At 38.6% G+C, this 14,086-nt stretch overlaps 1 protein-coding gene across 8 annotated transcripts in view; it reads left to right on the forward strand.

Annotated features, from left to right (window-relative positions):
* NAPEPLD (N-acyl phosphatidylethanolamine phospholipase D) overlaps positions 1-14,086 on the forward strand; it is a 25,867-nt gene continuing 11,781 nt past the window's right edge. The window contains exons 1-3 of one of the 8 annotated variants that reach the window (XM_059847405.1): positions 124-264; positions 7,706-7,897; positions 11,121-11,433. In XM_059847405.1, coding sequence (XP_059703388.1) covers positions 11,137-11,433 — 297 coding nt within the window. In that variant the 5' untranslated portion in view covers positions 124-264; positions 7,706-7,897; positions 11,121-11,136. The other 7 variants (XM_059847403.1, XR_009486625.1, XM_059847402.1 and 4 more) reach the window with 7 other exon arrangements.

Here is a 14,086-nt window from a genome sequence, read left to right on the forward strand (position 1 = left end):
GGTGACCTTTGCCCGCCACGGTGAGGGGCCGAGCGTCGCGGAGCCCTGGCTCACCATGGCGGGGCGCCGGGCGCTGTGGAGCTGCTCCGTGCAGCTCGTGGCGCTGCCCTCGGCGGCGGGCTGGTCAGGTGGGACGCCGCAGTCGTTCAACAGCTCCTACCGGAGACCTACAGAGCCGCCGCCGTGGAAGGGGTGGAGCGGCACCATGGAGGAGGAGGAGAAGGGGGACGAGACTCTTCAGGGGCGGCAGCAGCAGCCTAGGAGGTGAGCGGCGCTCCAGCGGCAGCAGCGCTCTGGGGCTGGGGGTCTTTGCCCCCGCGCCTTCCTGTGAGCAGGGGGGAACCGGACCGAGCCGAGCGGCGGCTCCCGCCCCGCGCCCGTCCGGAGGGCAGGCGCTGCCCAGGCTGCCGCCGTCAGAGCCCGGCTGGCGGCCGGAGGAGCGGCGCACCTGCTCCGAGCGCGGCAGCGGGGCTCTTCAGACACACACACGGTACTAGGGCCCCGCCGGTGAGTGTGGGGGGAGAGGGCTGAGCCGCTGCAGGAGGGGTGGGAGCGGGGTAAAGCGGGCGCGGGCACTCGCTCGGAAAAGTTGGTGGGTGGGCGGGCGAGCCCGGCTCCCGGCCGGGGAGGAGCGGCACAGCCTGGCTGCCCGCGGAGCTCGACGTGTGCCCCTGTCCCGCTCCCTGCCTGCCGCGCCGGCTGGGCACAAACCCCGGCGGGTGCCAGCTCCAAAACCGGCTGCGACCGCGGGGATCCTTTCGCACCGGCGAAGGAAACCCTGCAAGGAAAAAAGTCCTGCGTTCTCTCCCAGTGCAAAGCTTTCGTTTCTGTCAATTGACAGTAAAACAGGCTGCAGCAGCCCTCGGAAAGGAGCAAGTTATATAATCGCAAAAAAAAAAAAAAAAAAAAAAAAAAATTCGCTTCGTCGTGTCGGCGGCTTGGAGAATGTTTTCTTTTGAAGAGGAGGCACGAACAGATGTTTCTGTTCGAATTGTGTAGTGCGAAGTGGAGGATATTAAGGAGGTCATTTAATGTAATTAGTGCAGTCAAATAATCTCAATGATCGTCAATTATCTCTAGCTAGCAAGGGTTTGGGGAAAGTGCTTGTTGACTGCATGCAGTAAAATTCATGAACTTATGCAGAAATGTTTTTTCTGGTGACGATTATGATTTCTTCCATTTGCTAAATGGCGATTATGAAGCAAGTTTTTAGTTTTAAAGGTGAGTAGTAATATTTGTACTTAAGTATTTTTTTTCTTTAATTCTCAAACTGTACCGACTATAGTGGCATCAGAATTAAAGACAGTAGCAGGAAAACCACTTCAGTTTTCTTGCAAAAAAAACCTTTGAAAAGAGTATTTTTTTCATTCATAGTAGCAGCTGTATCAGTTAGGAAAGTAGGAAGCTTATCTTATTTTGTAGATAACATTTTGAGGAAGACAAGAATATTATTCTTTTTATTTATTAATTCAAGAATTATTGCAGCAGTGGCTTTCAAAATACCCCAAATTGTCTCAAACTGAAATGCCTATTATAAAAAACAATGGGAACTTTTAATACCTGGAGGTTGGAAAGCCCTCTTTGAATCAGTTATGGATGATGGAGAGTTGTTTTGGGGAGAGGAGGGAAGTAAGGGTGACAGTGAAACTGCTTAAATATAAATAACAGTTATTCAGCTTCTGCTTGGCCTCAAATCAAATGAGATGTGAAGCCTTTTTAAGACGAAGCAATCCACTGTTATAATTTTATTTACTTGCATTATCTAAGTAGATTTGAGGAATAACCAGGAAAAACATGCTATTTCTTCAGCCTTTATAAGCTCAAGATTGAACCAAAACTGTTAATTCTTCATTCGGAAATAGCTTTTAAGTTCTTTTCAGCAAAAAGGAAGGCACTTATTTTGTCTGCAATGAGAAAAACAGAAATACTGCTATATTAATTACTGTCTTTATATGGAACATCTGGAGTGAAATTAGTTTTGCTTTTTGTCACATCTATGAATCCTTTCCTGATCTCCCTTTAATTTTTTTCAGTCCATTGCTTGAACTTTATAGGTTGCAGTGTGAGCCCTACTTCTAATACATTCAGAGCCAGGACCATGGAAAATCACTTGATTGCCTTGTGCCTCAAGATTTGAGCAAAAGGGATTTTTCTGTAAACTAAAATGTTGCACTTAGTTTAAATATTCTTAGAAAATCTAGGAAAGAAGCTATGTGTTATATACTCTTGGCATGTAACATCTTGGTGTTTAGCAGCTGTACAAGGAGGGGATCCTTTGGGTTTGCATAGCCTACAACTGTGCCCAAGCAGATAAACCTGGCAAAGCTGTTCAAGAAAGAGAACTGGGCATTGCCAGCTGACATGTGAAAACACTGCTGCCATCATACCCCTAGTGTGAAAAACAAAGTTTGATAAGATGTGTGAATGAAAAATTGGGTGTTAAAGAATTTCTGTCAAGAGTTACTTCTTCTGCAAGACCTGTTAACTGTGGTTGGAACTGGAAGTCCTGCTGCCTGGTGAGTAAGGCTTATGATATGGCAACAGGTTTTATTGCTTGAAATATTTTTGTCATGCTTTGGACTGGTCTTTGTAGGAAGGTTTCAGTGATATTCAACTGTTTCTGATAAGAATGTGGCAATAGCAAGGTGTTTGTGTGTCTCGTCAGATGTGTTTACATGAAACACTTTGTCTCCTTTAAACACCTATGTATTTAGGATGGTGCCTTGAAAATTAGTAGATGGCTCATGTTTGTGTTGGAAGTATGCCTCAACTCTTTAATGAGAAGAAAAACCCAAACCACACAACTTCTAGTATTAACACTTCTGTTATTGACTAACAAGCAAAGCATTTTGCATTTTGTTTAGAGTAGTGAAGACACTGTAATCTAGAATTGCGGGGATGGAATCAAAGGCCCTTTAAATATAGGAAAAAAGGGTGTAAAAAACATTTATGTATCATGATGTTTCCAGTTTCCTTCAGGATTGGTGTTTTGCTGTGTCTCTGTATTGCTCCTTGGAATTTCTTCTTAAAATGGATGTGTTTCAGTTAAAGAACTATAAGGGTGCTGTATTGGATGTGTTTTCTGGCTTTCTGGTATGAAGCTTGGACGTTCAAAACTTTCATTATTTGGAAAGGCTGGTGACCTTTTGGCTTAACTCGTTTTAAAGTTGGCCTTTGAACAGGTGCATTGAAGAAAAGCATCTATTTCAATTAAAAAAAAAATTCACTTCCTTGTCTTACTTGACCTGGAAATTATTTTATTAGATTTCAATAAATTTGAATTCAAATGTTATAAATAGTTCTGTAAAATCCATATATGTATGGGCTGCATGTAAATACATAGAGGGAGAAAAAGAATGTTGTTAGGACAAGCAAAAGTTGATTTTATATTGAAAATCAAGTAGAATAGAAAGAATTTAGGGAAATATTTTCATGTTGCAGAGAAATTACACTGGACCCAATGTGCCTAGACCTTGAATGGAAAAGAAGGAATCAAAATAGACAAGCCTTTAAATATGAATATAAACAGAATTTTATGACTGTCTATTAAGTTAAAAATAAAATTGAGTTCTTGGGTGTTCCTGCACTTCCTGGACAACTGAGGTTTTATAGAGTTTTAAAGGATTATTCTTGGTGTGAGTCTAGAGGAAGTTTGCATAGGTGTTTGTTCCTTTCTGGCATGGGGAGACAAGGAAAAAGAAAATTAAAAGGCTTAGTAAATGAAGGTGGAGATAGCAATTGCACACATAAAAGTTCTGGAGTCAGTGGCAAATGAACTTTAGATCCTACTTTGCCGTGTGGATCCTATGCATCAAAGCTTTAACATGATTTCTGTTCATTTTTATGGAAACAGTTCTTACATTCCCTCTCTAACCACATGCTACAAAGGACATCAGTTTTCTCCCACAGCATGCTGAAGTGGAGCCTTAATTTCATTACATGTAATAGCATTTGGGTGTAGCCATATCTAATTGACATTAAAATGTTAGATGGAAAACCTTTACCCTTAGGATGGAGTGTGAGCTTGTAATATTTTAAAACTTTTTTTTTAGTTAAGAAAAACGTATGCTAACAGCTTCAATGGCATCATAACTTTAAATGCAAACTCCAAGATGTAGAGCCTGTTAACACATAGGAGTGGCTAAAGTGTGTTTTTAAATGCTCAACTTTGACAATCTTTTCTAACAGTAAACCTCGTACTGGCAAGGTGTGCCTCTGTCATTAACTGGAGTCACATCAGTAACCAGCTGAAACTAATGAGCTGCTCGTTTGCATAAATAGTTACATCAGTGCAGCTGGTGCCAGAAAGTTAAAGCTGGGCTCTGGGTCCTATAGCTGGCTTGGTACCAATTTCATGTTTGCTCTTTTGGAAAAGCTTTAATAAAATTCTGTCTAATGTGTGAAGGGCCATCCATGGCGAATGTAGTTGCTGTTGGAATCCACGAGTTACCTGTACAGCTGTGTGCATATGCTATCTACATTTATTTTTCTGTTGATTTAAAAATTGTTTGCATTTGTGACCCTGGTATTGTCTTGTGTACCATAACACAGCTGTAATGCACCTTGCTTCTGTGTCTCAGCCTCAGTCCTGCAGAGCAGGTAAGAAAATTTTGATCCCAGCTCTTGTTCTTTCAACATTCTTCCCTATAAATTAACTAGTCTTATGAAACTAGTTGTTTAGGGAGAGCAGAGGAAAGCAATTTCCTTTCTGGTGCAGGGAGATTTGACTCCAGCTTCCCTTTGGTGACTGCTTTAGCAATAGCACAGAATTACACTGCTCTTGTGCTTAATCATAATGATAGTCTAGGCTGATCTTTCAGATGTGATGGCCATAAGCCAACTCTTGGGTTCTTTTATTCAACACTGCAGTAAAAGATGAGGGTAGAGAGGAAAAGAATTTCTTTTAAAGGCCTACATCGCTAAAGAAATGGGCTCTTGGGTCTGTCATCTCTGTTCTGCTGCATGTCCCCTATGAACAGCTACTGTCATATCAGGGATCACAACCTAAACAGGATATGCATGAGACAAAAATCTTCCATCGTATTATCTACAGATCATAGATGTGTTTGGGGACTACAGAATGCTCATATTGGACTGGTACAATCAGCCAGGGCACCAGAAAACAAAGGGAAAATAGTTATGTATTGTCCCAGATCCAGGATCTTTATTCAGTTGACACAATGCCCGCAGCTGGTCAGATTTAACCCAGCCTTTAGAAATAATTGGCTCCAGGGACTACTGATGGGTCTGACTCTAAAGCCTATTTGCATTTGTATCCAGAGGCATGTAAAGGTGTAGCTGATAGGCATGAATAACTTTCTGTTGGTTTAGTTCCCCTAATGAATACCAGCAAAATAGAAGTGGAATGTGTAGTCATGGGAGTGGGCTGCCTTGTGGGTGGTAGGTAGCTATTGAATGTGCTTGGTTATAATATAAAACATTACTGTCTGAGGAGGTAAATGGAGAGTTGCAGCATCATCAGTACTAAGTGTAAATGAAACCTTGGAAGAGAACAGATTGAAAATGAAAGGCTAGAAGGAATTGTTGAACCTAACTTGGTGGTATGTGTAACTGAGCTACACAGTGAATACTAAATGGAGGGTGTTTAATTAATTTCTTCTTCTAGGCCAGTGCTGGCATAAGTAGTTTTTGTTTACAACAATATATTCCTGTTCTCACCCTTCCCTGTCCTAACCAGTTTGTTGGTATAAACACTTGCATGGTTGCACAGTGATGCAGGTGCAAATTAAGTGCTTCTCTAGGGATGGTAAGGTAAGAAGTGACTATCGGCTAGATTAGTTTCTTAAACAAGTTCACCATGTGGACAAAAGTATTTGTTTTGGCAAGCCTGGGTGAGTAGTGAGGACAGAAATGGATAGGCTCATGGTAGTAGCTGCTTAAGTAATACAGCTGCTAAAGAATAAGCCTAACAACAGATGACCATGGGTAGATGTCTCACCTTTTTTTTATTTGTAATCTTATTTTTCTCCATGATGTCTAAATAAAACTTTCCTTTGTTTTACTGTTGATCCTCAAAGCTAAGGAAGAATGATAAACAACTGATTCTAATTCCATGAGGCTGTCTATGGAGAGAGCTATTACTTTTTCTGGTATCAACTCTTTTATTCATTTTTCTTGAATAGTACACAAGGACAGTGTAGAATCAGGACATTTTGAGATTTGTTGAATGAAAATTTTGGCAACACTTTTTGTTACTAAGGATTTTTAATGTAATTCAAATAATAGAAGTATTCACAGATCAGCTAATGCAAGCTTGAGAGATCTTTGTGTGAAATCCTAATAACAAGAGCATCTGGAATAATTGCTGGTGCAACTGCTGTGCAGTGATAAAAATATAGGTATAGGGAAAGAAAACTTCAAGATGTGTAGCAGTATACAGTTCACAGAGCTCAGGTTCTGGTAAGTCTGCAATGGTAAGATGGAACAACTTGAAGTACTGTACAATAAAAGTTTAAATGCATTCAGAATTTTCCAGTCTCAAACTGTTCATTAATTAAAGCAGCCAATTTCAGACCTGAAGGGAAAATAAAAGCAGAGCCAAAACTTAGCTGGCAGTCATTTGATAGTAAAGCTTGTGGGAGCCAATTACTTACATGGTCCCTAGCGTTTGCAAATACCTTTCCTTCTAACTGAAACAACTTTTTGTTTTATTTCAAGCCAAAATGCTTGGGTTTTTGCAGTCATTAAAAATACATATAATGAAAGAAAACTTTAGAGTTGTGTAGCTGTATATGGAGAAAGCTCAGTCTTGTTTTGGTAAGGCTGCAGTGGTGTGAGTTTGCTGGGAATTATGTGCTATCTCTCCTAGGTCATCATTAGTGCTGCCTAGTTCTGGATGTAGTTTACACAGAGAGACAGTGATTAAAAATGAACCAAACCATTTACTTCAAAAAAGCAGAGAAATTCAAGGTATTTGGTAAGCTATGGAATCTTTACAAGGCAATTGTCAAGTTTTGAGGAAGTTATTGTGTTCCAGTAAACCATAGCTTCGTAGTAGTTCTTAAACTGTCAGGCCTATGGATTTGTTACATAAGGACCATGTTTCTGTATGGAAAAGAAAGGTAAGTCTGTTTTGGCTGACTTGATGCTTTGTAGCATGTTGTGCATGGTTCTGTGATTAGTATTTATGCTCCATCGCATTTATGGAGCAGCAGATCTTAGTGGAGACTGGGTGGAAAAGGTGAAGACAAGAGATTTTATGCCTAGGTTCAAGTAATTTGGTTTGAAGCTCTGCTATGTTTAAAAGACCGTTTGAAAAGAAAAATTAAAATGGCAGAGTGCTTCTTGTAATGTTGTTGTATCCTTTTGCAAACCTTCTTTTGAAACATAAAAATATTTAGCTAAATTTTTGTTATTTTCCTAATTAGACATAAGGCTCAAAGCCAAAGTAATTGTATCCAAATTTTCAATTATATAATCAATGCTAAAATAAACCATTTATCCAAAATCTGTTGTCCTAAGGGCCATATCCTGTAAAGAGGTGTAAGCCAGTTTAGTGGGATGTCAGACATGGATATTCCATGCCATGTCTTGCCAGATCTACAACTTCACTCTTCCTCTGTGGATTATGAGGGATGCCTTAGTATTTGAAGTTGGAAAACCTGATCTGTGAGCTCAGCATTTTGATTCATGTTAAACTTTGTCTTATTCATCAGCCTGTTCTGTGTTCTTCCCCTCTGTCTAGAACACCTTCTGGCCTTGTGGATTTGGATGACTAATGGTCTTCTTTAGGAGTTTGTATGTCTTGGTTCATTTCCTCTTCTGAATTCAGTTGAAGGAGCGGAGCACCTCTGAGGACAGAGAGAGAGGGTGGTTGCCTTGTGTCTCTCCCGAGCCCCTCTTACATATAGTGTCAATACACTTGCCCTCTGTCAGGGTAAGTTGCCTCATCCTGAAGGATGGGTTCCATTTGCCAGGAAGGCTGTTTAATGGTTTTAAGTAGAATAGTAGTTTTTATGTGTAAAAGTATAAAAAGATTTTGTGTAGAACTTTACGTAATAATAAACATTCACCAGGGATGTGATTCCTTCCCTCTGTCCCTCCTAAGTGAACAGAACTCAGTTCCAGTTTGATTTTTGTGTATCTATAGCTCATAATTTTTGCTGCCATTAAAGCGGTTTTTCAAGTGCCAAACTATTATTTTTGGATAGGAAGATTTTAGGAAAGCTGGCAGAAACACCAACTGATTTCTGATTGGATATTTTCTAGTATTTTACGTATACCTGTTCAATCTCCTTATCTGTAGAGGCTTTCTTTTGCAAAAGCATAAGAATCTCCTTGGACTTATAATTGGTTGGGTTTTATTTTAATCTAATGATTTCTGGCTTTCAAGAAATTATCATCTTGCCCTTCTATATAAGAAAACTATGTCATGAATATTGTAGGATATATTTGATAAATTTAAGTGGAACAGAAACTATCTGGCAAGACTGATACTTCAAAGGAACCTACGGTTCATCAGGAATACTTTAACTGATTGTAAATCTCTCCCTTTCTTATGCATGTAAAAGGTTTAAAGTATTCTGTGAGCACTGAGGTCTTTTATCCCTTCAGTTGCTTATGGAATACTAATGAAAGTAGTGTATGTGCATCATGTGGAAAATATGTTGGCAGACAGATAGATACCTGCAGTGCCTTAAATGCTTTGGCATTGTCTTTGTTAATTCAGCATAGTCGATCCCTGCTTCCCTTAGGGGTTTGTACTTTCAGAAAAAGATCAAAGGTTTATATGAAGGTTTAAGCAAAAGTAAAATTCACCTATTTTAGAGATGAATGAATAGATAAAGAGAAGCTTAAAAATAAAACTTTAGGCACCCTAGTCTCTAATATAAAATGTCTTGTAGGAGCAATAATTATGGTAGTTACATATATTTTAAAAATCAGATGTCTGAGATGTTTAGAGAATCATTTCCTGGAATTAAGTACCTATCTGATTGAACTTTTGTGATCTGTTTTAATGATGCTTTCTAAAAGAGTAGCTGTTTTATGCTGTGTCTGTGTGCTTTGCTAAATTAATAAACTGACTTGGCATTGAAAATGCTCTTTGAGGAATGTAAAAGACAACCCAAACCCAACTCCTAAGTTAAAGTAATAGTTAAAAAGTTTAGTGCCATTTTTTGGGTATTCTGTCTGCCTTTCTGTGGCACTGATTCCTTGTGTTACCATTTACCTCTGCTTAAAATGCTATAGAGTAAGTTGAGTGTTTAATTGAAGGCTGATTCTGGGAAATGTTTAATGGAATAGAGGAAAAAAGCCTAAAAATAGCAACAGTTAAATTTAAATTATGATGCAGATATGGTATCCTAATGCCAAACAGGAAATATGTTAGTGGCGTGGTTTCAGTAAAACTGCAGGGAAACAGGAGTACAAAGCAATTACATAAAATAAGATTGTAACCAGAGGTAAAGAAAAATTCTATCAGCCATGTTTTCTGAATGCTGTCCATGCTTTTTTATTAGAAATTAATTTTGATGTGTTAGTATTTTATCTCTACTGCATAGCACAATAATGGTTATTTTGTTAAGAAAATTTCACAATATTTATCAATTGTTGCATTCTTTGCAGCTGATACCATACTTAGTGTTTAGTCATCAGCTGCTGCTGAAATAGCAGAAATGGACTCTGCATTTGAAGTTGGAGCCATCATCAGCAGATGCATTTGGGTTCAGTTTGCTGACACATGTGTGTAATATCTTAGCTGAAATGTTGCAGTGAAGAATATATTTAATTTTCCCTGTAACTGAGCATTTGGGGGCAGAGTGAGTTATGCAATTTCTAAGAAAACTCCAAGCTTCAGTTCTGTTGTCTGACAATGTTGTTTGTATGGACTGCCTTGCTTACATCGGCCCAGTACTTCTGAGTGTGCAGCTGGAATCTGAGTATTTGACTTAGTAAAACTGTAGATAGGACAAAACTGTGTCCATCTACTAGATGTGGTGGAGAATTTTCCACAGGATGAACCTCACAATTTGTTATTAAAAATGATTCCTGCTCCTAAGCTGTAAATAGTGTTGTCTGTTCATTACTAGTTGTCTTCCAGTTTTAATTAGGTAGAATTTGTAAATGCCAAAAAGTTGTGCACTCATTAAAACAGTAACCATTTTTTTTGAAGCTGACAGAACAGTGTATTTACTTTCAACATTTCATTTGAAAGTAAATATAGAAATTGAAGCATTTAGAGTAAATTGAATTGCTTCGGCAACTTCTGAAATAAAATAGGGATATTTGGTTTTTCTGCCTTGGGTATAATTCGATTATATTTGTAAAGTTTGCAACACCGAAGTGCAGTTTGGAATAAGAGACTCTGACTACTGAGTTTGTAGTTTTCTAAGAAATATACCAGAATCGTGACTTCATAGAAATAAGTTTTTCTCAGTTATTTTCTCACTTTTTTATATTTCACGATGGAATTAAGAGCAAATGTTGCAGCTGTGATTTGAAAATATTTCAATTTCCTGTGGCCTTTCACCAGTCAGTTCAGTTAAATGTGTATCAAAATTGTATTTGAAACAGTTATTTATCTTTATCATAATAAACTTCTTGTTTGTTTTGGACAAAATACGAAACAGTACCAAATATCTTTTGTGTTCTGAGTTTCCTGCATGTGTGTTGGTATGTGTTAGTAATGCTACACAAGACTGCTGTTTTTACTACAAAACCAAGTCACTATATAGGCAAATCCTAAGGTACAGTATAGTTCCAGTGTCTCTTGCACAGACTTGCAGGATTATGTTACATCAGGCACTAAATGTCATAAGTTTCAGGAGGAATGACTATTCTTCCTAAATGTAAATTAAGGAACCCTTCCCCCTCACTTTTGCAGTTGGTAGATAATAGTGTTAGTATCTGAAGCTGTGCATTCCAGGGAGTAAAATTCAGCCTGAACTACAAAGAGCCCTCATGTCTGCTTGTCACAGCATGTTTTTGAAGTCTTTTGTGTAATAGTGACTGTTTTAAAAGCATATTTTGTTGATTAAAAAAATACAGTAGATCATAAAACAGGAAAGGCGGGCTTGTTCCTAATGTGTGTGAGAACATTCAGTCTTAAGAATGTTGATGCTAGACCAAGAAAATATTGATTAATTTAACATTTGATTTAGCTCTCCTGAAAAAGGTATGGATAAGAGCACAGACGAAGAGCAGCCTTCAACTGCCAGTAACCAGTACCCTAAGGAAGCAGTGAAGAAACGTCAGAATTTGGGTCGAGGTTCTGGGAGCAATGATTCTTCCAGGACCTTCAGAAAAAGCTTCAGGCTGGACTACAGATTAGAAGAGGATGTAACTAAATCAAAGAGGGGCAAAGATGGGAGATTTGTCAACCCGTGGCCAACATGGAAATCTCCAACCTTACCCAACATTTTGAAATGGTCCTTCATGGAAAAAAATAACAGCAATGTGCCACGCTCAAAGCAGGTGAATACTTCCATGTTTTACTTTTGTGATTAAGACTGGTTTTACCTCTGCTCTAATCAATAAAATAGGACGGTTTCTAACTAATTCTCATTAGGCATCTTCTGGAGACTTTTCTAAGTCTTGCTTTTCTGATTTTATTGACATTTTATTCTTTTCAAAAGGTAGGTTAATACTTTCTACCTCTTTAATTTTTATCTCCTTGTTAGTTCCACATGCTTTAATTTATACAGCTCAGTTTATATTTATAAAAACAAAAAAAAAATTGGCTCCCTAGCTCAGTCATAAACCAGTTACAGCCATTCCTTTTTAATAGGTGTTGCCTTATGAAGCATACTATTAACTTAATTTGTGTTGCATGAAATATCCAATTTTATATATTCAATTTTTATATCATGACATATCCAATTTTTTAAATTTTGCCTTTTTTTCTAGATGGCAATTAATACATATGTTGCATCTCTTGCATGAAAATATAATAGTTCCTGTCACCTACTTATGAAAATACTTACAAATCTGTTTTTTATGTTTCAGTACACCAGGAGAAAAAATTGCATGTATTAAAACTAACCTGAGCAAGTATTTGTACTGAAACAAAGTACAGTGCCAGTTTACTGGGTAACACTGTTATTTGTTGTTGGTGAAATGCTTTTGTCAGGTATTGTATGTAAAGAAGGAGACAGGAGAAGCTTCTTTCCCATGAAGAGTAATGGGTACTGGAAAGCCATGGGTTATCTTTATGGTCACAGGAGGTATGAAGATGACTAGGTTTTGGCAGAATCCCTCCTCAGTGCATTTCTGATGTTGACTGTACTTCAGAAAAGCTGTGCTGAAGGGCGCACAACCAAGGACAGTATCTGTTAACAAGCAGGTGTTAATAATGCTTTTAAGCATGCAGGAAGGTATGCACAAGCTATAAATCTCACAGCCAGTATTTAGCTAAGAGCTTTCCATTTTGTCTTACCTGAACTACCTGTGAAGGAAGGAATTCTATCAGTTTTATGGACAGGAAAGCCACATTAGGCATTAACGCATCATGGTTTGGGGATGTTTAAGGAACAAATAAATTGGCTGTAATTTAATAATAAATAATTTGACTTAGAAAGAAGAACAGCAAACTTGTGTTAGTCTTGAGATCCTGTCCAGCAAATTTGGTGTCTTCCTTGTGGTGACAATGTTTGCATCAGTGTGTACAGCTTTCTAGACAGTGTGCTGGCCACCTTTCCATGAAATGCGCACGTGTAAGTTTTCAGTTGCCTTTGACTGCTGCCTTCCTTGGTTTGTGTAGAACAGGCTTCATGTCTTCCCAGTGCCAGTCAGAAACCTGGGTAGTGACTGAAGTCCCTTGAAGGCAATGCAGAGGTGTACTGTGGAGTGCAGAGCATACAGCACTCTGATGGAGTGCAGAACTGCAGCACTCCCCTTTAATTTACAGCTTGTCCCTACAATAAAGGATGATCACGAAGAAATCTACAAGGCACCAGTTGAAAAGCCAAAAGGCCATCTCTCTGACCCAGTTGGGATTAATCATGGGCTAATTTTATTTTTTGCCTAGAAGATCTTTTAATTAGGTGACTGCAATTATTCACGAGTTTGGTGAAGTAAATCAGAAACAGAAAAACCTAGACAGGGATCAATGAAATGCTCTTCTGGAGTCCTCAGCCATTTTGATGCTTGTTTCAACCAGTTTTCTTTCACTTTTACATCAGTCTATGAAGTGCATCTGAGCTTGTTTAAAATTCAAACTAAGGGCTCCATACTTTATTTATTGTTGCTAGATGTCACGTCCTCTGAGCCAGATTCCTGCTTCGTTTTCCACATTGAGTGAGCCTAGTGATGCCCTGCTGTGCTGGGCAGGTTCAGTACCAAGTGCTTTGTGTATGTAAAGATGAGCATATTATCCCGGATATGTGCTTGTGCTTCACTGTGGAAAAGCTATATGTATTATAATCATGCCTACACAATGAGCTTATATCAATCATCCAGAATGCTTGGACCTCTTGTATTTTCATTACAGGCTTTATTAATAACTTTGTTCAGTGCTGTTGGAGGATCTTTAATTACTAGTTGTTGGATCAGCAGTTTAGATTGTTCTCATTTCTGTAAATCCTGTGGTATTCCAGTATGCACTAAGCACCAAAAATCCCAAGCTAATCAGCTAGTCTTACCAAAGCCTGTCATGTGTTTTTTCTTGCTTTGCTTTAGGAGGGCAAGAAGAACGGGAAGGGGGGAGGGACACAGCAGGAGGAATTTTTTTTATTACTCGAGTAATGAAGACAAGACAGTATTAAGCACATTTTACTTCTGTTGGTAGCTGATTTGACATAATTGCTGTATTTCAATAATCTGTTATAATTCTTCTAGTTTTAGTTTGCTTCTGGTGAGTCTGACAGAGCAAAGTGTATTATAGCAGGATAAAAGTTCCATAAGATACATATTTCATTCATTATATTGCTTTATCCTGTTGTGTGAGTTTTAGGTATTTCATGTGAAGTATGCTGCTAATAGAATTTGTGTTTTAGTTTAAAATCTTACGAGTTGAGTATTTCTTATTGCTTTAAGGGGATTTTAGTGTGCTTTTGTAAAATACTAAAAAAAAACCCCAACCAACGAACCCCAAGCACAAATCATATGCACTGAGTAGTAATGTTTTGGT

This window comes from Haemorhous mexicanus, chromosome 5, assembly GCF_027477595.1.
Source record: "Haemorhous mexicanus isolate bHaeMex1 chromosome 5, bHaeMex1.pri, whole genome shotgun sequence".
Classification (NCBI taxonomy): domain Eukaryota; kingdom Metazoa; phylum Chordata; class Aves; order Passeriformes; family Fringillidae; genus Haemorhous; species Haemorhous mexicanus.